The following is a 24016-nucleotide window of genomic DNA, read 5'->3' on the forward strand; positions in this document are numbered from 1 at the left end:
TCCCCCAACTCATCCCTCAGCCTGTCCTTCAGCTCATTGTTTAAACCCCAACTCATTCCTCAGCTTGTCTCTTGTCCCTGGCTCATCCTTTGGCCCCCAACGTGCCCCTCAGCCCATCCCTCCTCCCTCAGTTCATCGCTTCACCCCCAGCTCATCCCGCAGCTTGTCCCTGGCCCCACTGCTTGTCCCCAGCTCACCCCTTCTCCCCAGCTTGCCCCCTCATCCCCTCTGCTCGCCCCTTGGCCCTGGCCAGCCCCTCTCGCTGCCCTGCAGTTCTGCCAGCAGTGTCCTGCCCCCGCCATTTCCCAAGCACAAACACAGGCTGTGTGGAGAATAGACGGAGAGCAGCCCTGGGGAGAAGGACTTGGGGGTGTTGGCGGACGAGAAGCTCAACGTGAGCCGGCAACGTGTGCTCACAGCCCAGAAAGCCAACGGCATCCTGGGCTGCATCCCCACAGCATGGCCAGCAGGGCGAGGGGGGATTCTGCCCCTCTGCTCCGCTCTGGGGAGACCCCCCTGCAGCGCTGCCTCCAGCTCCGGGGTACCAACAGCAGAAGGACACAGAGCTGTTGGAGCGGGGCCAGAGGAGGCCGAGGAGATGCTGTGAGGGCTGGAGCCCCTCTGCTGTGAGGACAGGCTGAGAGAGCTGGGGGGGCTCAGCCTGGAGAAGAGAAGGCTCTGGGGAGACCTTCAAGCGGCCTTCCACTATCTGAAGGGGGCCTACAGGAGAGATGGGGAGGGACTTTTTACAAGGGCCTGTAGTGATAGGACAAGGGGTGATGGCTTCAAACTGAAGGAGGAGAGATTTAGACTAGATATGAGGAAGAAATTCTTCGCTCTGAGTGTGGTGAGCCCCTGGCCCAGGTTGCCCAGAGAAGCTGTGGCTGCCCCATCCCTGGAGGGGTTCAAGGCCAGGCTGGACGGGGCTTGGAGCAACCTGGGCTGGTGGGAGGTGTCCCTGCCCAGGGCAGGGGGTGGCACTGGGTCATCTTTAAGGTCCCTTCCAACCCCAACCATTCTATGGTTTCTCCGGGGCTCCATGAGCCGAGATCGGAAGGGGGGTGTGTGTGCTCGCCGGGCGGCGGGGGAAACTTTTCCTGGCGGCGGGGGCGAGGGAGGCCCACGGCTCCCCCCCCCGCGCTGGGCGCTGAGGCGAGGCGGCGGCGGGGCGGGAAGGAGGAGGAGGAGGAGGAGGAGGAGGAGGAGGAGGAGGAAGGGGGGGGGGCCGGGGGCACGGCCGGGCCTGCGCCGGGGAATGACGCGCAGCTGGCAGCCCTGCTCATGCGCGGCCGGCCGGGCGGTGCTAGCGCCGCGTCCCAGCTCGGGGAGAATGGGGCGGCATCCGGGCAGCGCCGACTGAAAGCAGCTTCTGGGGGCCGGGGCTACGCCGCGCCGCGCCGCGGGCGGCCGGGCTGGGGCTGGGGTGGGCGAACGCCACCCGGGCAGCGGGCGGCGGCGGCGGCGGGGGCCCCCGCGCCGGCGGGGGGCTGCGAGCCGCCGGCGGCGCCCGGCGAGGAGGGGTCGGCGGCGGCGGCGGCGGGCGGCGGCGACGGGCGGCGGCGGCGGGGGCTGCCCAGGGATTGTCTGGTTCGCTCCGCGGCAAGAAAGTTGGGCGGCGAGAGCTGCGGCCGCCCCCCCCGGCGCGGAGCGGGGCCCCGGAGCGGCGCTGCCCCCGGGGAGGGGGCGCCGCGCCTGGATTATCCCGAGCTGGGTCGAGCCTCCTGGATCTGCCTCTCTCTTCCGCGCCGAGTGAACCCGAGGTGTCCTCGTCCTGATCCAGATAGATTCCCCCCCCTCCTCCTCTCTTTTTTTTTTCCCCTCCCCTCCTCTTCCCGGCTCTGCTCTTTTTTTTTTTTTTTTTTTTTGGGGGGGTGGGGGGGGGCGGGGGGTGGAAATTTGTCAAGGTCATTCCGTGGATTTAATATTTTTTGTGTGTGTGTGTGCCGCTCGCCCCACCGCCACCCAGCCTTGCTCTGTGGATTATCATCGCCCTGGATCCGAGGGTCTGAACAGCAGGATTTTTTTTGTTGTTGTTGATTTTTTTATTATTATTATTATTTTTTAATTATTATTATTATTGTGTGTTTTTTTTTTTAAGGGCTCCGGGGTTTGGAGAGGGGAAGCGGTGAGTTGGAGGGGGGCGACTTTTCTCTCACCCCCCCTCCGCGCCCCCCCCTCCCGCCCCCACACCACCACCACCCCCCCCGCGCTCGGCCCTTTTTTTTTTTTTTTAATTTTTAATTATTATTATTTTTAAATATTTTTTTTTTAATTTACTACTTCTTCGGCGATGGATGGGAAAATCCGGCAGAGCCGGAGGTCGAGGTCGCAGCGGGACCGCGTGCGGCGGCGGGAGGCGGCGGCCCGCGACCCGCGGAACCAGAGCCCTTCCTCGGGCTCCGAGAAGGAGCCGAGCCCCGGCAAGGAGAACGGCGGCGGCCAGAACTGCACCGCCCCGCGGGGCCCGCCGCCCGCCGCCCGCGCCGCCCGGCCCCCGCGCCGCCGCCGCCGCGAGTCCAGCTCCCAGGAGGAGGACCTGATCGATGGCTTCGCCATAGCCAGCTTCAACACCCTGGAAGCGCTGGAGGTAAGAGAGGAGGGGGTGGGATGGGGAGGGGAGGGGGGGGGGGCTGTTCCCTCCTGTGGAGCGAGAGGGGGAAGTAGGTGGAAAAAGGAGGAAAAAAAAAAAAAAACCCTAAAAATTTAGGGGGGGAAAAAAAAAACCCCAAACCCCAACCAAACTGAAAAAGGAAGCGCGGCGCGTTCAGCCTGCTGAATTTTGCAAATAGCAATTAATGTGCATTAATCCTGGTGTCAGCCCGGAGGGAGCTTGGGGTGGCGAGCCAGCCCGGCTGCTGGCAACTTGTCGTCCCCCCCCAACCCGCCCCTTCACTTCCCCAGTCCCCCCCCTTCTCCCTCCGGCTGGCGTTAACTATCACTTAGGGCAAGTCAAATGTTTGTTTGGGGTTTTAATTGGCTGGCGGAGGGCTGCAAAATATTCCCGGCGTGTTGGGATGGTCCGGTATTGTGAATGGTGGAGCTTCCCCCTCCCGCCCTCCTTCCTCCCCCCCCACCCCCCCCCGGCTCGGGGAGTTTGTGTTTGCATTGCCAAAATGTTACTTTATCTGTCTCCGGAGATTGTTAGCAAATGGCTAGTGTTTGACATTTTGTGGAAAAGAGATGTTTAAATGGATAATAATCCCTTGGTTGTAATTCCCATTTTTGAAGTAATTGAACAAATTCTTCATCTCGTGTTGACTGTACGTATTTTTCTGGTGTTAATAGGCTGGCAAAAAATATTGCTTGTCTAACTTATTACAAACAATATTTGCTGAGCAAATACCGCCTGCCTTGTCTGAGCTAAGTTAAGCAGAGCAGGAAATTTAATATTTTCAGAGGGGCATTGACAAACTAAGACTTTGGCTTTTGATTTTTGTTTTGTTTGTGTACGAGGGGAAGAAGTGAGTTGTCGAAAGAAAGCACCTAGCAAGTCGCTTGACGGGTGTAATAACTTGAGTTCCTGGTAGACATGAGCAATCCTGGTGCCTTTGCCCACTGTCTTTGACACACCATGGTAAAAATGTGGGCAAAGTTTTGGGTGCTCTCCCTGCTTCAGATTTCCTGTCACTCGTGTACCTATTGACCTGCCTCACAGCGATGAAGGCTTCTGTGCAGGCTAATGAATAATCTCAGACTTGCCCTGGGATCTCCGACATCTTTGGCGAGGGCTTTGAGGTCCCATTTTGTTTGTAGGCTTTGTGTCCCCCCCAGCTCACCCCCCTTGCCATGCAGGCCTCCCGGCTCTGGTAGCATTGTGGTTATTGGGAGTTCTTTGCCGATAGAACCAACTTCTCAAAGTCCCAAAGATGGTCCCATGGAGGCGGCAGCAATGGCCTTGGCCATCTACCCTGGTGTCAGGGCGATGAGACCTTTGCTTGGGGACCCTGGGCTTCCGCTCGGGAAGCGGGGGGACACTGAGCCTGGCCGTCCCCAAGCAGCACGAGGTGTGCAGGTGCCAGAGTGGTTTGTGTTTGCTTGGCCATGGCTGTTCTTTGGCCTTTCACAGTATCGTTTGTGGGGTGTTGTCCTAACAGGAAAGCCAACTACTTTGTCTACGCAGATAATGAGTGAGCAATCCGCTTTCGTGCGCCTCTAAAACAAGCCATAGACCTGTCTGTACCTCCTTTTTTTTTTTTTTCTTGGGCATGTTCTTAGTCAAATATGCATCAGCAGATAGGTCCAATTAAACCTCCAAGTCTCTACCGAGCTGTCAGTGAAGAAAGTAAAATTCATCTTCCTGCAGAAATTTTCTACCATGATGAGCACATTATCAGGAAATAGAATTCAGATGATAGCGCAGTCCCTCCAGGGCTGATGGGGAAAACTCTGGGCTTTTCAAATGGGATAAGCCTTGTTATTGAATCAACCAAACCGTAACCTTGATAATAGCGCGCACGAGGATAGAAGGTGACCTTAAACTTATTCCACCCCAAAGTTCATTTGTCTGTGGAAGCACTTCTGTTGTTTCTGTAAAAAAAAAAAAAAAAAAAAAAAAAAAAAAAAAATTTATAATAAATTATATACAAGTCTTTGCAAAACCGTCCCCTTTCAAACTCTTGCAAAACACATTGGTACCACCTGAAATTATTTGATTTCTACTATGCTTACCAGCACACAAGAGAATGTGTGCACCTCAGCATCTCGGGTGGTAGTTGGCACCTCGGAGGGAATAGCGTGAGCAGAATTCACCTGGTTCTTTCGGGTGCTGAATGACTCGAGGTCAGTGGAGAGCCCCGGTGGTGGTGTGCCTTTCGTAAATCCCAGAGACGTTGGCAAGGAGAAAATACTCTGCCTTGTGTGGATTTTCCCATGCGGCGCTGCCTCTGACCACGGGTGATGTCTGGCAGATTTGATGCAGCAGCAAGGGAAGGGGATTATTTTAAGGCAAAACTACTTTAAAGCAACATATGTCCATATAAATGACTGAGAGGGCAAGGTCATTTTGCGTGGCGTGGAGCTGGGTTCTCTTGGTGAACTTGACTGCAACAGGTGGTTTTCTTCTGCTTCGCAGGAGATTGGTATTTCAGCGTGTATTTGTTTTTCAAGAGTGCTTAAAATCTGCTGTGATGATATTTTGAAAATAAATAAGAATTAAACCCCTCTATGTTTGTGGGGGTGGGAGAGAAAGTGAGTACGCAGCCAAGGGACAGTACTGAACTAAGAAAGTCTGTTTTATTTAATTTCTAATCCTAAAAGGAGCTTTTGCTGCATATGTGGTAGTTTGTTGTGATCCTTCCTTGTGTTCTTCTTGGAGGTTTGTTTGTCACTTGATGTTGCAGTGATCTGTGATTACGTTTAATAGGCTAGCTAAGCTTTGGGCTTCCCCTTGGAAATTAAATTTCTCAACGGTTAGGCAGAACTTAATGGTAGAAGCATCTGGGAGAGGCAAGGTGGTTTTTTGTTTGTTTTTCTTTTCATCTCAAAATATTGTGAATTCCCCTTCCCCACTGAGGAAAATTCTCACCACCGGTGTTCCTGTAAATAAAGCGTACTTTGTAGAATAAATATATATATAGTTTTCCTTCATGTTGACCTGGGAGTATAAGCAGTTAAGGTTAATACTGAGGGATGGCTTTATGAAGTCTCCTTTAGCTCTTTGGTGGGAATCTTAAGCATTCTGGATTATGATTTAACTCATGTGGCAATGTTTCCTTCAGCAGTTGTCATCTGAAAATACTGCGTCTTGTTTCTGTGATACTCACTTGTGACTTAAGGATCCCACCATCTTTCATGTGAAGACAGATTTGATTACATGTGTGTGTATATATATATATTTATTTTTTTTTAATTAAAGACAGGGGGGGAAAAAAGCCCATAGACAAAGCAGCAGCAGCCTCTTTCTGTGTGTGAGAAGTTAAAACTTCCCCTTTCCCTTCCTTCCCCTGGATATTCTTGTCTAAATCCGGCTCCAGCACAGGTTACATGCAGCTGATGTGTGTGTAGTGGTGGTTTTGGTGTTTGTTTTTTTTAATACCCAGCCACTGAACACAACTTCGGAGTTAACAACCTGGAAACTTAGTTTGCCCTGACCTGCTGGCTTGGGTGGCTGCTGGGAAACTGGAGAAGGTGATGGTGCTGCCCAGGAGATGGTTCTTGTGCCGGGGGCGGGGGGCGACAGAAGAGCTGGCGGGCTGAGAAACTGGGGGATTTCTTGCCACCTTCTGAAATGAATGGCATGTATGTGAGCATGTGTGTATATTCATTACATTCAGGCGAAGCTGCTAATTATTCTTGAAGGTGATTGGTGAATCAGAGCGAGAGAATCTAAATGAGTGAGTTGGTAGTTGAGGGCTCTCTCTGATCATAGCTGTTCCTTTCAAGTATGAAAAACAGCGCTAAAAGGGAACTTCATCAGAATGTTAATGAATGCGATCTTTGAGAGCAATTGTTCTCCCAAAGTAGTTGTAAAGACAAGGGGTTGTGTTTTCTTTTTGGCTGTTGTTTATCATTTTTACAGATTCCAGCAACGCTTTGGAACGCCGTATGGAAATTTTAACTTTCCTGGTGTGCGTGCATATGGGTTTTTTTAGGAATGTTTAACCTATTTATAGAATCGCGTGGAGAAACCTGCTTGCAAACGTGTGCGGAGCGAGGTGTTGTGCAGAAGCAGATCCCTGCTGAGAAGAGGCAGACCTGGGCTCTGGTGGTGAGGTGGTTGGTGCTACAAAACTGGGCTGCATCTGGTCGCAGAGGCGAAGGAGATGAGCGCTTTCCCCGCTCTTGCTTTTGTTCCTATCCGGGGGTCCGGCAGCGCTGAGTCGCAGTCCCTTCTCTGCTCTTCGCACTCGGGGTGTAGCAGAGTTTAGAAAGCCTGACGGTGATAGACTTCTGGACACAATCCATAAGTTCTCCAGCTGTTATCTTGATAAGGCTGTTTTCACATGTGTGTTGTACACTGTGCTGTTGCTCTGATCTCGCATTGATAAGAAAACCAGTGTATTTAACTGCAGCTTCCTGTTCCAAAGGTTCTGTGCTAGTTCCACTGACCTAGCTATGTAACTTCTCATTTATCATCGTATCTCTGTATGTGTACTTTGCAGCTCAGTTTTTTTCCGTAGCTAGTCTTATGTTTTAAAGCAGGTTTCTAGATTTTTAAGAATTTTTGCCTTCTGCTTAATTGTCAAGTGATGGTGTATCAAGTTAGTGTATCTGATGGCCGGTTATTCCTTTAAAAAAGCGATTTTAACCTCAGGAAAGCTAATGATTTTCTGGATGGTGCTTTAAAGGCTCTAAATGCCTTTTGGTTTTCCCGAAGGCTTGTTAGTCTCCATTGATTTGTTCTCCTGGCTGTTGATGTTTTGGCATCTTGTCTGAAGCAGGTACTTAAGGTATTTTTGTCCTTGTTAAGGAATAAGAGGTGGTTAATGGCAGAGCTAAAAGACCGGGGAGCTGGAGATGTATCTGCTCGGTCGCCCAGGAACCAAGGGGAGCTCGGTGCCCGCAAACCGCCGGCAGTGATGAGGAGGGATCCAGCTCTTCTGGAGGAGCCGGAGTTCTTTACCTCACCAGTGCCTTGCCCAAATAGTAGATGATACTGTATCCACATTAATGTTTGCTTGCAGTGGTGCGTTTAACTTCTTGTCTAGTAAGTACTGAAAACTTTACTGCCCTCCCAGTGGGCTAATGAGATGCGCTTTTTATTGTTTATCTCAATTATTTCACAGAACACAGCGTTACTTTCTGTGAAAGTAAGAGTGAACAAGGTAGGGTGAGACCAGCCTGGCGAATTTCACTTTGTTTCTGTGATAGATTCCTGCTTGCTCTGCAGAAGGGCTGATGTACTATCACACAACTGTACCTCTTTCATATGCGTACAGAGAACACAGTACCCGGGCTGGAGACAGTTACACTGATATAAAGCTTTTGGGGTGGTGTTTGTGTGTGTGTGTGGTTTTTTTGTTTTTTTTTTTTTTTTTTTTGTATCCTCCTGTTTTCTGTTTCTTGGTGCGAGGTGTTGAATTCCCCAGGCTGCTCCCCCCGACATCAGGCTTAACTGGACCTGGGGGGCTTTGCATGCGTATAGATCCTAAACCTCTGTGGGGAAAATGCTACCAAAATGTGCTTATTGCTCCGGCTTCTCTGGCGTCAGGTCTTTGTCCCGGTGCTACGAGTCACGGGGAACATCCTGCAGCCAGTGCCTGAGAGCGAACACTATCAGCAGAACTGAAACACTCTGTCCTTCTCCATGCAATAATTTTTTTTTTTAAATAAAGAGTTGAAATACAGTACGTAGGACGTGTGTCTTGGTATCAGCTGTATGTGAACATCCAGCTGTAAGTGAGAACAATTTCCAATTCACTGCACTTTAATGCCTCCAGTTTATCACAGTAAAGGTATAAAAGAGTTTTATGTAGGTGAAGTGGCTCTTGCTGTTTAAATATCTTCTGGCTCCGCGGCATTCAGCGCAGCAGGGGCTATGACCGCTTCAGCCATGCTCCTCACATGGAGAAGAGAGTCAGAGCACTGTTTTACCAGCCCTGCTCCATCTCCTTGAGAAATAGGCTTTTTTCCAAAACTAGCAAAGAATACTGTTCAGGTGCTTAAAGGAGAATCAGTCTTTGTTATTAATTGAAAATGTTTAATGTGGAGGAGAGGGTTAAACGGCTCCTGAGCTGCCTAGGCAAAAACCTGTATTTAGTTGTCGGTCCAGTTCCTCTGGTGTGAGGAATTGTGAAAGCTGGGCAGGAGGGAACAGCCTGGCTCTCCCAGCCAGGCCAGCACATGTGTTGTGTTGAGCCCTAATGACAGGCAAATGGGTGCATGTCTTTTTTTTTTTTTTTGTAGCTTAATTATTTTGCACTGAGTGACTGGATCTAAAGTTCAGAAATACCTGGTGAGAAGGAGCGCAGGGGCAGCTATGTACTTGCGTGATGCAAGACGAATGGAGAGCGTTTCCTTTGTAGTTCTGTCTTGCTTCGAGCCAAAAAGGGACTAAACTTGAACAAAAGTTGCATCTGCAAGGTCAGTGGTTGGCATGGATAAGGGGATTGAAGGGATCAAAATGATTTCCCTGCACTACTGGCTGCAAAACATGGGCTTATGGCACCATTCCTGTCTCTCCCTTTGTGCTCAGAGCAAAGCTTTTTTAATCTCGCACTGACTATCTATAGTGGTGCCACACAAACGTGGCAATTTGAAGCTAAATGTTCTATTTTGGGGACTGCCGGGCACTGTCGGCAGGCCGGGGGAGCTGCGCAAAGCCTGCCTTACTGTCTTCTCAACGGGTTGTGATAGGGAGGTATTCAGAAAAGACATACATATACACACATGGGGTGCACTGTAGTCTAAACGTGATGTTTATAGTGTTGGCGGTTGGATACCATCACATTATCATCTTCTCCAACAGATGTTCTTTCTAGCTTTGTAAAAATACAGCTGTAATTGTTTGGTGAGTTCCCCCCCCAATTTTAAATATAGATTGATTTACTCTGCTGCTGGCATATCCCTGATCTAGCCTGTACTTAGTGAGGAGAGACTTAGGTTAGGAGGAAATGTGCAGCCCGAGTTGGGAAACAAATGATCATTTTTGGGCTTCTGGCTATTCAGCGGCTCTGGCGCCCTGACAGACACCAAGGTCATTTCTGTAACCTCTCCTCTTGGCGAGCGAGGCCGTCGTTTCTTTCCTGGTGGCTCCTATTTCTACAGAGGAGCTAAAACCCCAAAGAATTTTAAGGGAAGCAATGTCTCGAACCTTACAATGACATCAAGTGCCTCAGCTAATAAATGTATTATTGCTGTTGGTTTTTTTTTTTTGGTGGATCATAAACGTCTCTTGCAGTGCTGTCGAAGAGGATGTGCAGCCTCTTTATTCCACTTAGCCTGAGCACATACTTGCACTCAGGGGGAGCGAGGCTCAAGATAGTATGCGGCTAAGAGATGTTTATGGAATCAGTCAAACTTGATATAAAATAATTATGGTGTTTTGACAGCTTGTTAATAACTTGCAACCATTGGAAGAAAAGGACTTACGGAGTTCTTGGTCCTTGGTGGAACCTTGGCATTTCTTTCAGATTGTAAAATTAAAGAAAAAATGTGAAAGCCATTAAAATAGTTGGACGTGGTGCCTGGGAAAAATGATGGGCTGCTTAATTGAAAAAATGCTTCATTCCGGTTGCAGTTCATTGCAGTTCAGTTCTTCCCGCTTCCCTGTATCCATAAGGGGGAAGGAAGAGGGCTGATGCCCCCGAAATCTGTCTAGGAGAGGGGTTTGGGTGTCACTCGGCTCTTCATCTTATCTGTGAATGAAGTGGAAGGAGATCCTAGTGAGTATTAGACATGAGAGGAAAGTCTTGTCACCTGTAATGACTAAAATCCCCTGAAGTGTTGCCAGCGTGTACTTTAGGAATCATATAATTATATGATTATTGAAAGAGACATAAAAGACCTCATGGCAAAAACCTTAGAAAGGGGGAGGGAGGGAATCTGTATGCAAATGAAGATACACAGAATTTGCTGTCTCTCTTTTCTAGTTATTTTTCAGCCCAAAGCTCAGTAATTGCTTTTATGGGGATTACTTAATAAAACTGGGGCATGCAAAGGAGGGAGAAAATTGTTTATGCCGCGTCACAGGGCTGGCTTGCAATCCTACGGAGTTGGAGTAAAAATGGATTTTTAAAAGTAAAACTGCAAAGTGGGTTTTCTGCTAACGGAAAATAGCTATTTGTTGTAATGTTATCCTACAATAAAAGTGTTTTGTGGTCTGGCGGTTAGCAGAGGGGTCCGGAAGTCGAGATAACGGGGTTTTCTTCTGACTCCGCCACAAGTTTCCTCTCTGAGCTCCAGGCAAGTCCTTTCGTCGCTGCCTGCCTCACCTCGGCCACCAGTGCCATTGCTGGGGTACCCGAGGGGAGGCTGGATTTGCCTCTCGGGGAAACTGGTGTCATCCCTCTGGCTTGAGGGAACTGTCTCTCGTCTTCCAGCCCTGGTATGTGTGACTTGGAGCACGGGCTGTGTTTGTGCGGGAGGTGATGGGAGAGCCTCGGAGGAAGGAGCTGCTGACGCTGTCGGTGCTCGGGAGCTGTGGCGGTCATCCCTATTGCTGTGTTATGGGGTGGGGATGTGCTTGTCCGTGGTCGGGTGCTCCCAGGGATGGGTTTTGTGTGGGTGTGAGCACAGCAGGGTGCGGCGCTGCTCATGGGTGTGTGGTGGATGTTATAATGGGGAGCGGGTACATGCATCGGTGGCCGCTGGCCTCGCTGGTCACTTGGGTAGCTCGCAGCCAAAGGGGAAATCTGCCTGTGTGAGCTGCTAGTGGCGTGTTTCCCCTCTGCCCCACCTCCAGTTCATGTCTGGTGTGTGTCTCTCACCTGGCATGTACGGGCCAGCGTGATGCCCTATGGAGCATCCTTGGCTCTGGGTACCGCTGCAAGGGTCAGCTTAGTGTGAGATTTTCCCCAGCTTTAGTTCTCTGTCTCGTCTTAGAGTTAATATCCAGGCCTTGATTTAGGGCTTCTGAAGTTCTCCTAGGCTTCCTTGGGCCTTACTGATGCTCTGGATTTATAATCTTGTTTCCCATAGAAGCACTCATTCATGCATGTACTAGGGAACTCTCCTGATGCAGAACAGACCCATATCTCAAGAGAGGTTTTGTTGCAAGATAGGCAAAAACCTCCTTCCTTTTTTCTCAGAGTTAACTAAAGCACTTGGTGCATTTAAAAAAAAAGAAAAAAACCTCCACTGTACTGCTGTTAGTGTCGAGTTACTGAATATTTTGCAAGATCTCTGGAGGAAAAAAGAATACCATTTACTCTGGTATTCCAGTTTGAAGCTAAATAGTACCAAGTTGTGATATGCGTTTGTTAATGTGATTTTTAGCTGAAAATGACAATGGTTTTCCAACCAGATGGATTCTATAACTCGCCTGCTATCAGCTCATCCATCAAACTCTGCAGATGTCTGTTCGTTTATTATAATGTGTACATGGTAATGTTGTTGATTACATCAAACAAACTGATAACCCTGTTCAAGCCCTATCAACGCTCTCGGGGAAGCCCCTGCCGTGTGTTTGGCGGGGAGGGAGGGTGTGTTTGCAGGCTGGCCCCGCAGGTACGAGGTGGGAGCTTGGAGTTGAGCTACCTTCTCAGCTCCTTTCCATTGCTATGGAGATGGCCGTATCTGCAGGGTCGCTGTAACTTGTGTGGAGAGAACCATTTTGAGACGACTTTGATACAGGCGCTGCAGTTTCCGATGTTGTTTGTATCGGGAGGAGGGTTAATGAAACAGAAACGAGAGCCTCTGGGCTGCACATGGGCTGTAACTTGATTTTGTACAGCTCATGACTTTTCTTCCACATCATTGGATGACACTCAGGCACATAGGGTATGTGACTTAGAAATTAAAATTTTATCTGTGTCTGGGCAAAAGTGCTTGCAGGGCTTGAGCAGAAGAAGATTCCCATGCTTGTTATGAAGTCATCTGTACAAGTTTTCGGGTTTTGCAAGAAAAGATTATCTTTTTAGCAGCTGTTGGATGGGAGGTTGTGTAGGGCCTTGTGTCAAACCTGGTTGCCTCAGTTAGAAAATGAGCTTTTGCTTTGGCAGGTGTGGGACGTGCCGCTTCCAAACCAGAGGTTATGAACTGCTGTAAAGGGTGGGGGGCCTGCGTAAACTGATGTAAACTCCCAGGTGGTACCTCAGATAAAACTACTCCATGTAGTTTGTTTTCTTGATAGGTTCCCAAGAATTATTTCTGAAGTTGGTCTTTTTAAAAAAAAAAAACAAAAACAAAAAAAAACCCCAAAACAACAAACAACCAAAAAACCACAACAAACTGTTTACACAAGCTGTTCCCAGACAGAGCATCTTTGGTTTCTTAGCTTTGGCTACATTGTGTCCGGAGAAATCCATGGCTGTGAAGTCTCCAAGCGCATTGCCTGGTGTTCCTCACCCTGGGAGAAGCTCGGCCTTGTCATTGCTGGGCTCGTGAAGTTCCTGGTCTCCAGGCACGTGCTGCTCCAGTGCTGCAGCTCCGAGGCAAGCCGTGCTACTGGGTTTTAAGATCTTAAGTTTATTTCTCTTTATTATTGAAGCCTAGTGTGTTGCTCGGCTGAAGCAGGTGTGCGTGGGTTTCCAGGGGAGGGTGTTCCAGCCCGCCCCTTGGACAGGAGCGAGGTCTCTGCTGGTTTCCTCATCACCATTTCCTGGTCAAAATATATCAGTGGATTTTCTTTACCACTGCCAAAATAAATGCTGCTGACAATCCAGGGCCAGGACTGTCATCATCGTCGGGTTACTGAGTTTCTGCCTGAAGGTCAGCTAGCTGTGACTGTTACTAAATAGCTGTTTGCTGATGTGTTTGTGGTCCGCACTCATACACCGTGTCTGGTTGCCTGCCTTCAGTGTAGTGCTTGGCATGAAGATATGTGGCTCAGACAGGGGCATGTTTTATGATACTTCTCTGTAACTTTCTTTGTAAGGTCGGTACAACCTGTAAGGTTATTAATTTGACCTCCGTAAGGACTGGATGTAAGTTGCTGGCATTTATATCTGTGTTAAGTACAATGTGCTGTTCATCTATAATCAGGTTATTTGGTTTATTTAATGGTTTGTGTGTATTGCCGGAGAGATTGGTCCTTTCATTTTAACACTTATATAGCAATTGGCAGATTTTACTTCCACCGCTTGCTGTGGTCGCTTGGAGATGAGAGACCTGTGCTCTGTACCAGCAGGACCAAGAGACAACCCGTTTGTGCCGGGTGGTGTTGGGAAATGACAACAAGTTGCAATAAAATGGATAAACCCAAACTTCTGTCTCAGACTTCAGCCCAGCTGGGGGTGTCAGATCCAGGCTGAATGGGAAGAGGCGGCAGACCCCATCGGGAGGCTGCTGGTGGGCTGTGTGGCCACGGGGCTGGGGACAGAGGGGTCGGTCTGTCCCCCTGGATGTGTCACCGGGGGCTGGGTGGGCATCTGCCTCCCCAGCATGCCTGTCCTCCAGCGGCGAGGTGGCCGGCAGCTGGGGAGGGTCTTGTGAAGCGTGGTGAGATGCTGTAACGCATTGAGGCTGGGGAGTGGGCAGCTTCTGGCCGTGTGTTTCCTGAAAGTAAGTAAAGCTTGCTGTCACTTGGGGGTTTTCTCAGTTTGATTTTTGTGTAAGTCTGATTTTCCTGCTAATTAGCAGCAGGTGAATTTTCACTGTTTCAGTGTGCTTACCTGGGCAAAAAGGAGCAGGTACCAACGAGGGGGAATAGATTTTTGTCTCAAGCGATAGGTGAATTCTTCTTTCTTTTACATCTCTCTCCTTTTGTGCATGTGTGTGTTAAAATTCCCATTCCCTGTTTATAAATGTTTAGCAGATGAAGTCACTGGTGTTTTTCCTAGTATTACCTTTGTGATGTTCAGAACATAAGCAAAATGTGATTCTTTGCTCAGTCTCTGCTGAATACTGGAGGAATAATGAGTCTGTGCCTAGAGCATAAACCCAGACGCAAAAACCATGCCAATAAGAATACAGACCTGGGTGGGGGGAGGGGGGGAATACAAAGTGTAGCTTATTTTACCAATTCTACTGGAGCATCCTTGTGCATATTTGGGGGTTGGGAAGGGGTTAATCATGGTGTCAGACTGGCCTTTCGGGTGGCAGGGAGCAGAATGGGATCATGGGGGTGTCCCTTCCTCCATGGTGGAGAGATGCGCTGGGGAGGTGGCAGCTTGTAGCAGCGCAGTGTCACCCGTGTGGTTCTGGAAGCAGCGCTGGAAGGGAAAAAAATAAATAAATCAGCTGGCTTTGTGTCTTCATGGTGATCAAGCCTCTTCGAACAGAGTAATGCAATGCATTCCTGATGCTGGTGAAAGGAACAGAGATAGGCTGGGGGTTTTCCTGACCGGTGAATCGACATCCCGTTGCTTGTGCTTCCCAGGCAGCTGCCAAACTAGAAACATTCGAATGTATTTTTGCTGCAGACACCTTTCAAGAAGGTCAGAATTTGGGTTGCAGCTGAATTATAAAGTAAAACCTTTGCAGTGATGTACACAAATATTTTATTTTCTTTCTAGACTTTTTAGTCCTTCTAATAATAGGTTGACAAGCTTTAAAGATGAATGAACTTTAAATATCATCTGTGTTTAACAGCACTTAATCTGTCTGTTTTCTATTCTGTTCAGCCTGAGCAAAGGAATAGCGTTGTGTTCTCTTTAGACTATGGTCATAGAAATGGTTTGTCTCTATTTTTAAATCAAGAATGACAACTTGGGTGCCTAATTACTTAGTGCTACTCCTTTTAATGTTGAAAGTTCATCCTTTGCCCCCACTCTTCTTAATGTAGATTTTTCTAAACAGCCCCTAAAAAAATTTGTGTCTAAAAGACCTAATTAGTGTTGATATTTCAGTATCTGGGCTTTTTTTAATAGGGCACCTGGGTATCAGCGCTAAACGTGAAGAAAATTGAACCTATACCCAAAGTGAATACGTGTATTTTTAATTGCGGGTGGGGGAAGAAACAACCCTGAAACTTCAGACTGAATTATTTGTTGGTGTGGTGCTTGCCCTGTGTTCCGTGTGGCCCATGGAGGGAAGGGGGAAAATGGCATTTAATTAGTGCTTAAGTAATGCCTTACTCACTTAGCTTTATGATTTTAGAAAAATCTTCCTAGGCAAACACATCCTGGCTGGGGCAGATATCTGTTTGGTGGATATTATTTTAAGTCTGATACAGCATTGTTCACACCTTCTTGGAATGTAATACGGGAATAAACGGGAAACCCAATCTCCTTAGCATCGCACGTCGCGCAGACGGGCCGTGCTCCGACACAGGGATTTATTTCATGCATGGTGGCCTAGACACGAAACAAATGTGCAGAAAAGGGAGTTATGTAAAAGTGAAAGTGACAATTATGCAAACATTCCAGTTGAGGAAGAAGTAAATTCTTCCCTCTTTCCATGTGCTCGGCTTCAGAGCTCACGAGCAGCCTGGTGTGCTGTGTGTGTTTGTATCTGTCCTATCTCTCATCTCAGCTGCTGCTTGTTTCATTTTCTTTCTTTCTTTTTTTTTTTTTTGACCTTATTTTCCCTTTTGTTCCATGGAGTCATTCAATCTTTGTACTGCCGGGTTTGTTTACCTTGCCAGAGAAAACGTTAGCACCCTTCCATTTAGGAGCCCCGGGCTGCTGTCCTCGGCCCCTTGCAGCACAGCACCGTGTCCTTTGGGGCTGGCAACATGGTGGCTGATGGGGTCCAAACCCCTTTATTCAATTTTTTAAATTTTTTTTTTTAAAGGGTGGGGAAACTGGTGAGAGAAGAAACGAGCTGTGAAAATGGCTCTGTATTTAGACAGCCACCCGTTTGCGAAGTTAAACGACTTGATTTTCCATACTGCTTGGTAATTCCCACCCTTGCAGAAATAGGGAGAAGGAACTGGGGCTGTGACCACTTTTAATCTGACAGAAGTATGTGTTTTTGCTGAAGGGGATGGTCCTTTCCTGCCCTGGCTGCTTGTCCCGATTCCCTTCCTTGTGCCAGTGCTAGCACTTATGCTGCCAGGAAAACTGATTCCCTGGTTCCCTAGTCTGGCTCGCTGCTCGGCTGCGCGAATGCTCTTCGATGCAGGGGAGAGGGGGCTGCCGAGCAGATCCCTATGGATTAAGGAAACCCTGCAAATATGGCCTGAGCCATTGTAGCAGGGTAATCGCTGCATGTTCTTTCCGTGTTTTAGGTCGTCTTCCAAGTCCACTGAAATGGATGGTGTAAAATGGTGATGGTGCTGGAATGACTCTTTTGAGCTTGTGAAGTTGGGATGATTTGGTCAAATATGGGGAAGTGGGGAATGACTGAGGGTAGAAAGGATTATTTGGGAAGCTAAAACCTCACTGGCAATTTAATTGCTCTGAAACCCCAGTTTCTACCTTGTTTTCACTGATTAGTTTCAATGTGACAGGGAGAAAGAAGAGACAAGCTTTTGTTTGCACTTGGTTGGGTGCTTGGAGTGGCTGAGGTATCCAACCCTATTGATGGCAGAGGGTTAAAGGTAGTTCAGTCTGTAAATGGTCTCTGTAGCTCATTTTACACAAGAATGCTTTCTTTTTAGCCTTCTGTTCTTTTTTCTCCTTTCTTTCCAAACTGTTTCCTGTGCCTGTGTTGTATGAAGGAGAAGCCCGTATTAGATATTAAATCCAGAGAGTGGGGGAAGAAGCAGCTCTTCTCATCAGTGTCGTTTTTCCCTGCTGTAATCCCACGGAGGGATTGAAGAAAGTGTCGGGAGGATAAGATCAGCATTGGAGCCCGGCTGAACGCTGTCTCTGCGGCTGAAAATGGTTTTAATGGAGGCTGGTTCTGTGGGGAGGGTGAGAAAATTGCACGTAAATTGTGCAAATTTCTAAATAAAAAGCATTTAATTGCATTAAAAGAGGGGGAGGGATCCTCTTGTGTGCACGTCGGAGACTTCAGTGAGCATAAGTAACCTCTGTGGCACAGTAGTCATTGACCTTGTCAAATCATGCCATTGGAGGTCATGTGTGGTGAAGTGCGTTGCCACAGGGGATTAGCACATCTGGGCAGAGGGTTTTACATCTGAGCGTGCATGCCAAATCCCATCTCCAGCAGCGCATATGGATTCATCAGAAAACACAAGGCGAGAGAAGATGGGAAAGCACCTGCCAGAAAATGTATGGGAGAAACCTGGAGCCGGGGGCTGTCTTAACCAACTGTCCCTTCCCCTGGAGCTGGGGTCATGCCCTGGACTCCCAGCTCCAATAAGAAGATGGATTTGAAATTTAACTATAAGAAACTTACAAGTTTCCCTCGGTAATCTCATAATTAGGTAGGCTTGGACACAGGACTGTCGTCTTGCCCTGATTTCCCCTATAGTTTCACATGTACAAACATTCTTTTACATCCTGCCCGCAGCTGTTGGTTTGGTATGAGCAGGTACAGCTTGGGGCAGGTGGGAGGCTGACGTGCTTATGTACTTTTTAAGGTCAAACACTTGCATTTTGGGCTGAAAATACGAATAGAAGATGATGATTTATTATAAATCTCAGTAGATAAGAAATGAGATGACAGTGGTATATTGACTCCTATATAGGATTTAACACTTACTGTCTAGATTAATGAAGATAGTAGGCCCATTTCACAGATAGGAACGCCTGAAGCGCAGGGAAAATGAGTAATTATTAGCAACTGATCCATTTGCTCTGTGCCTAGAAGGGAGAATACTCATGGCTTTAACTTCCCTGCTTTATTGAAGTGTTTAATAGAAAGCTTGCTGGTGTGGCATCCTTGAAGTGTGAGGTTTTTATACAGACCTGTTCTGCTTTGCCTCCTGTATTCTTCTGCAATTCTGCCTTAGCTGATTTAATTTCATATCCCACAAAGGCGGCATTAAAAGAAAATTATCAATACTTCCAGCAGGAAAATAGTTGGCATCTCAGTAGGTAAAGTGGTGTTAAAGTTGAAGCTAGCCAGTCTTTGTGTTTGCCAATAAGGGAAATAATGTGATTTCATTGCCTCCTGGATGAAGGGAGAAATGACAAATACTTTGCTTGTGCCGTAGTTGTGGGGACCTGGAATGAAGCTGGTTGTACTTACTAACAGACAAAATGGGTTTTTAAATGGGTGATGGGTTTTCATGCTTGTGCCAAAATTTTGCTAGGCAGGAAAACATGAGTTCTGCGAGTTATGATTTTTAGAAAGTACTGTTTGAATAGCATCAGAAAAATGATGCTGAAGGCTGGTTGTTGAAGGTACTCTGTTTAGGAGAGAGTACCTGTCCTCACGGATGGTCGGGCTCACAAGTGGCGTTGGTGACACACAGCAGAGATGGAACCCATGCTGGGGTTTTCAGTGCTGGTGGCCTCTAAGGCTTCTTCAGAGGATACAGAGTTCCCTACGAAGACGTGTTTAAGACTGCAGGGAATAGGTGTGTTTTTCATACCCACCTTCAGAAGTTGTCCCTTGACTTCCTGCAGGGACTGTGGTGCACAGATGAGAGTTTGGACATGAGTCGCGGCAGTGGTGAAGCCCTGACGGAGCCCGTGTTCTCCTGCATCCCACTTCGTTACAGTACTTACCGTATTGCATCCGAAATACTAGGTTGGACTTGGAGAATTCAGTGGCGCAATTATGAAGTGGATGAAAAAAACACTTATGTGGTGGCTGTGATAGATTAGTCATTTTGTACCTCCAAATAGCCAATTATTCCTCTGACTGGCTTTTATCCGACCAATTTGCATGTGCAGTCATGGTAACTGGTTTGCAGATCAGGGGCAGAATTTCACGTGGATCTGATGTTGCGTTTTGGTCTTGTATGCTTGGAAGCAAAACTCACGGACAAGGGATTCTCTGTAACCAATTACCATTAGCTGCTTTGTATTTTTGCACTTTCAAAGCCTTTTCACACTCGAAGGAAACAAGATGGCTCACTTTTATTGTAGTCTTTTTTTTTTTTTTTAATATCTGACAGGCCGATGTAAAGTGGTCCCAGCTCTGTAGAAGCTGCAGCACAGATTTCATTTGTATTGGCGTTCTCGGCTGCGTAGTTTGAGAACACATTGTTCGAGGGCTGGGAACTCGGTGGAGCTGCAGTGTATTTCAGAAGAGATATGAAAGGCGGGGGGGGGGAAGAGCTGGAGGAAAGAAGGAAAAATAAACTGAAGCAGCATGGAGTGACCAAGGGTGAAATCCTGCCTCCCTGAAGCCAGCGTCAAAACTCTGTCTTCCCTGGCGCCGGGTTTCCATGTCTGCGCTCTGATTTTGATCTTAACTCCACTGGTGTGCTGAAAATTAACAAAATGGTAATAGATTTAATATTGCACACCTAGAGAGCGAAGTGAAATCTTAATTTGAAGAATATTAATTATTCAGGTAGCTGAATTTTGCTAGTGGGTTAAACGTAAGCTCTGTTTCTATCAGGGATTTGTGTCAATTTAGCGTGCTGTGGACTTTGTAGAATCTCTGATACGAACAGTCTTTGAAGTGAAGAAATGGTCTAAAATATTTGCCAACAGCCAGCTAGCATTTTAAAAGCTTCATTTGCTTCAAATAAGCAAGTCTTTTTTTAAAAACAAACAAACAAAAACCGGTATGAAAGTGCAAGAATAACAAGTTACTTTTTAAAAAGCCTTTCTTTTTTTTTTTCATATGGGCTCCAGCAAGTCAGCTGTAGTTACCTTGGTCTCCAGCGCTGCTGAAGACAAATTAAGCTAATAAAACAGTATCTCGCAATATCATAGCAAATAAATTAGCTAATCTGTATGCAAGTTTCTTGCTATGCCAAATGTAAACTGCTTAAGCATTTCCTCTTTTGATGAGAGGTAGAGGTTTTCATAAACGTCACCTTTTCAAGGGTCTGTAAAACAATGCCGTGTCAAGAATTGAGCAGTCTTCTGCTGGGTTCATGGAATAAAGATTGTAGGGTGAGAAGTATTTTAAGGAAATGATGCATTTATTTTCTCCTAAGTGACAGCATAATATTAAATTGATAATAAGTATGTACGTGAGAAGGCGGGTTCCAGGGAGGTGGTTGTATCCACCTGCCTTCCCGTGGCATTGCCCAACTCCATCGGTGGTTGGAGGAGTTTCTTGTTTTGCATCATACATGAGCTATAACAAAGTGTGTGTGCATGCACACGCATGCATGAGCACAGGTGTTTTCTTTCTTCCATGCACTTACAACAGTTGGGTCTGTCTTAGGTTTCTTGTAAGCTCCTGTTTGTTCCTCTGCCTGTTCTTTTGGGACTGACCTCTGAGGGCACCGTACACTTTTTGACCAGAGCAGCACCTCTGAAGTCTCCTGGTCTTGCATAAAACCTACTGTTCAAATAATTACAGGTGCACAAGAACCTAGTTTTAAGTTCTCTGAGCTGTTTAAACTTGCGAGGCTTTTCATGTCCTGCTTATTGAACATAACTGTGTAAGTTTTATTAAAACTGGGGGTCAAATTTAATTTTTGCAAATATTTTTCTCTGCAGTAGCTGCTCAAGAGCCCCTCCAAAGTGGTTACAGCATGGCTTGGGGCAGGGCTGGAAGAAATCAGAGTTGAAAATTGGGACATGTCACTCTTTTCCCTGTCTAGATAAGTTATTTAATCTCTGTCCCTCTGTTCTTCTGTAAAACAAGGATAACTTATCTCAGAGTACTTCTACTGCTTAGTAGTTGTAAAGCTGGCATGCAGGATCTTTTTGATAGGAAGTACATTAAGATTAAAGTACATGGTGTTTTCTTCTGAAGAGTTTGAGGATGAAATTTATAGGCAACCGTAAGCTGTGTGTTTTTTTATGATAAAATTGGGAGATGAAGTATAAAGGAACAGACACTGGTACTGGCCGTGTAACTTGCAGCTTTACATTACAAACAGGCTCTTGTTCGTGGTGATAAAGGCAAGAAATCCACTGTATTCTACTAACTACAAATAGCTACATGGGGTAGAGCTTTTCAGTCTGTAAAAATGAGCTTTTTCTCATTCTCAAATCAATCTCAGCTGTTTCCGTTAAAAGGCCCTTCTCTCCACCTGTTTGGTAACTGTGAATTTTTGCTACTGTAAGAGTGAAAAGCATCTTTTGCTGCTGAACATCTTTCGGCTGTCGCTCTTCTCTCCTCCCCCAACTTTTTCTATGTTCTCAGGATTTAGTTTGTGAAATTTTCCTTCTCCTTGGGTGCTGAGGCCTGTGAGAGCCGTTTCCTTCCCCTGCTGCCCTTGGGATTCCGGCATCTCACCTTCCGGAGCTCTGCCAAGTGCAGTAGAAACCCTACTGTATATTCACAGGGGTTTACTCTTTTACTTTTTTCTTTTTTTTTTTTTGTTCTTTTTTCTTTTTTCCCCCACCCCCAGCTCTTCTGGATAATGTGTAAATATTGGGGGGGCGGAGGATGAGGTTTGTGTGTGGATGCTGAAGAATTTTGGAGTGGGGGAAATTGGCTTGGTGGCCTTGGGGTATGATTTTATAACCTATAGCTGGAGATGGCACTTCGCTCCGCTCTGATGGATCCACTGTCTTAAAGCTTTTTGGTGACAGGATTCAAAATTGATTTTTAGTCTTCCATGAGGGGAAAGATACAAAACTGAAAGACAGTTTCTCCTCCAGACTGCACACGTGGATATTTCGGGATGTGTCTCAGTGGTTGTTCCTCGTTCCCAGCCCCTTCCACAAACACAGCTCATCATCTTGTGTGCCATGGATTGTTCCCTTGCGGTTTTGAGACAGAAAATCTCAAAATCTTTTCATACCTGTTTAGGGGACTTGTTAATAATACTGGGCTGCTGGGGACAGATGTCCTGGAAAGCTTTCCGAGAGTGGATCAGAATTTTAAAAAAATGAAACAAAGCAAACCAAACCCGAAACAAATAAAGAAAAAAAGCCCAAACCCACCCACATTGCATAAGGCATATAATTAAGATTGTGAGCAGTTTGCTTCCCCAGAATTCAGACTGGTGCACTGTTTAACCCATGATGTGGGTTAAATGTGCACAGGAGAGAGTGTGCTAATACAAGCCTCAGATCTTGGGAAACAAGAGGAAATTCTGGTTTAGGCAGCCATGTGAAAGGCTGCCTCAAAAAGAGCAGAGGGCCGTATTCCTAGGGTCATAGCTGGAATAACCAGGAGAATTGTGCATGGAGGTTCTATAATAATTGCTGCCAGGGCCGGTCCAAGTCCCTCTGAAGTCTTGTATTATAAGAAAAAACAAAAAATAAAATTACACACATAGCATGGTATTAAAATGTTTGCATCAAACCAGTGCAGGTCTGGGCTGGGACACGGTCTCCAGCCCCTGCTGGAGCAGTAAATCACGCCTAAAGAGCGAAACTTGCAGTGGCAGAGGAGCAGCAGGGAAAAATATTCCTTTTGGACTTCATTCCTATTATTTTGCTGATACGTTTTTAATAAATCCCAACAAAGCGCGGCTGAGTGCCCAGCCGCAGAGAAGCGGGCAGTGGTGGCTGGTATGCAGGTCAGCGTGTGGGATGTGTGTGTGCTGTGTATTGTTCCTGGTCATTTTGTTCATCCTCTGAGTGTTGTCGAGTTCTCCGTCTCTCTCTGCTTTCCATGTACATCATAGATGGGGAAATTGCAGGGAGAGTTGCACAAAGCTGCCTTTCTTGTCATTTCTGCTTAAATCTCACGTGACAGTTGGACAGAAGCTGTTTTCACTGCTTGAAGTGAGGGGGAGGTGAAATGGGTGGTGGATTTTTAAAGAAAACTATATATACTTATTTTTCTGCGTGCAGGCGGCTTGTGTTTGGGGTGGTGTGGGCAAGGAAGCACCTCCTTATGCAACCTATATCAGATCTATAGCGGAGAGAACTCGATTTCCTCCTGAGTGCAGATTTATCCCCCTTGTCAAACGAGTTTGAATGCCCCTGTGAGTTATAAGCTGCTTCTGACCAAGGGGATTGATTCTGCCTTTTATTCCTGACCGGCGGCTGCTGAGGGAGCTGGCTGCAGGGGGAAGGAACACGGGGTGTATTTTGCGTTTTTATTTCTTACTTTTTTTCCTTTCTTTCTTTCTCTCTCTTTTTTTTTTTTCTTCTTTTTTTCTTCCCCCCCCCCCCCCCCTTTTAGTGGGATGCAGGGCAGATGGGTTTCTAAATTGCATTGTTTGTGACACTACTCTGGGCTCTCTCCAGAGCCGACCAGCCCAGGCCAGTCATTGCCCCTCCAGCATGGCCAGACCCATCTGGGCTTGCCTTGCAGCCTGAACCGCTTGCTCTCATGAGAATTTGAAAAAAGCCACAATTTAACTGACCGGGATTTCCCGGCTTGACCGTGGGAGCTGCAATCCTGCACCGGGACTGCTCCTCCTGCCATCATGGCGGGTCCTGGGGGAAATGGCAGGGCTGCGCTTCCTCCGCCTGCTGCCGCCTCCCTCTCACCCTCCCCACGGCAAGAGGACCATGCCGGGGGGTCGGGGTGTCTTCGGAGGTGGGGTGGCTGTGCCAGGGTAGATGCGGACCCGCCACGGCTGAAACCAAAGGGCTGATGTCCTGGTTTGAGGTAAAACGGAACCAGTTTTCTGTTCAGTAATTTT

General features: G+C 47.3%; 1 protein-coding gene across 20 annotated transcripts in view; it reads left to right on the top strand.

Moving 5' to 3' along the window:
* The first annotated feature begins 2214 nt into the window (after positions 1–2214).
* FBRSL1 (fibrosin like 1) overlaps positions 2215–24016 on the top strand; it is a 543855-nt gene continuing 522053 nt past the window's right edge. For all 20 annotated transcript variants that reach the window (XM_054218996.1, XM_054219003.1, XM_054219000.1 and 17 more), the window contains exon 1: positions 2215–2587. In XM_054218996.1, the coding sequence (XP_054074971.1) occupies positions 2291–2587 (297 nt within the window). In that variant the 5' untranslated portion in view covers positions 2215–2290. The remainder of the gene's footprint in view (positions 2588–24016) is intronic.

This window comes from Rissa tridactyla, chromosome 13 (genome assembly GCF_028500815.1).
Source record: "Rissa tridactyla isolate bRisTri1 chromosome 13, bRisTri1.patW.cur.20221130, whole genome shotgun sequence".
Lineage (NCBI taxonomy): Eukaryota > Metazoa > Chordata > Aves > Charadriiformes > Laridae > Rissa > Rissa tridactyla.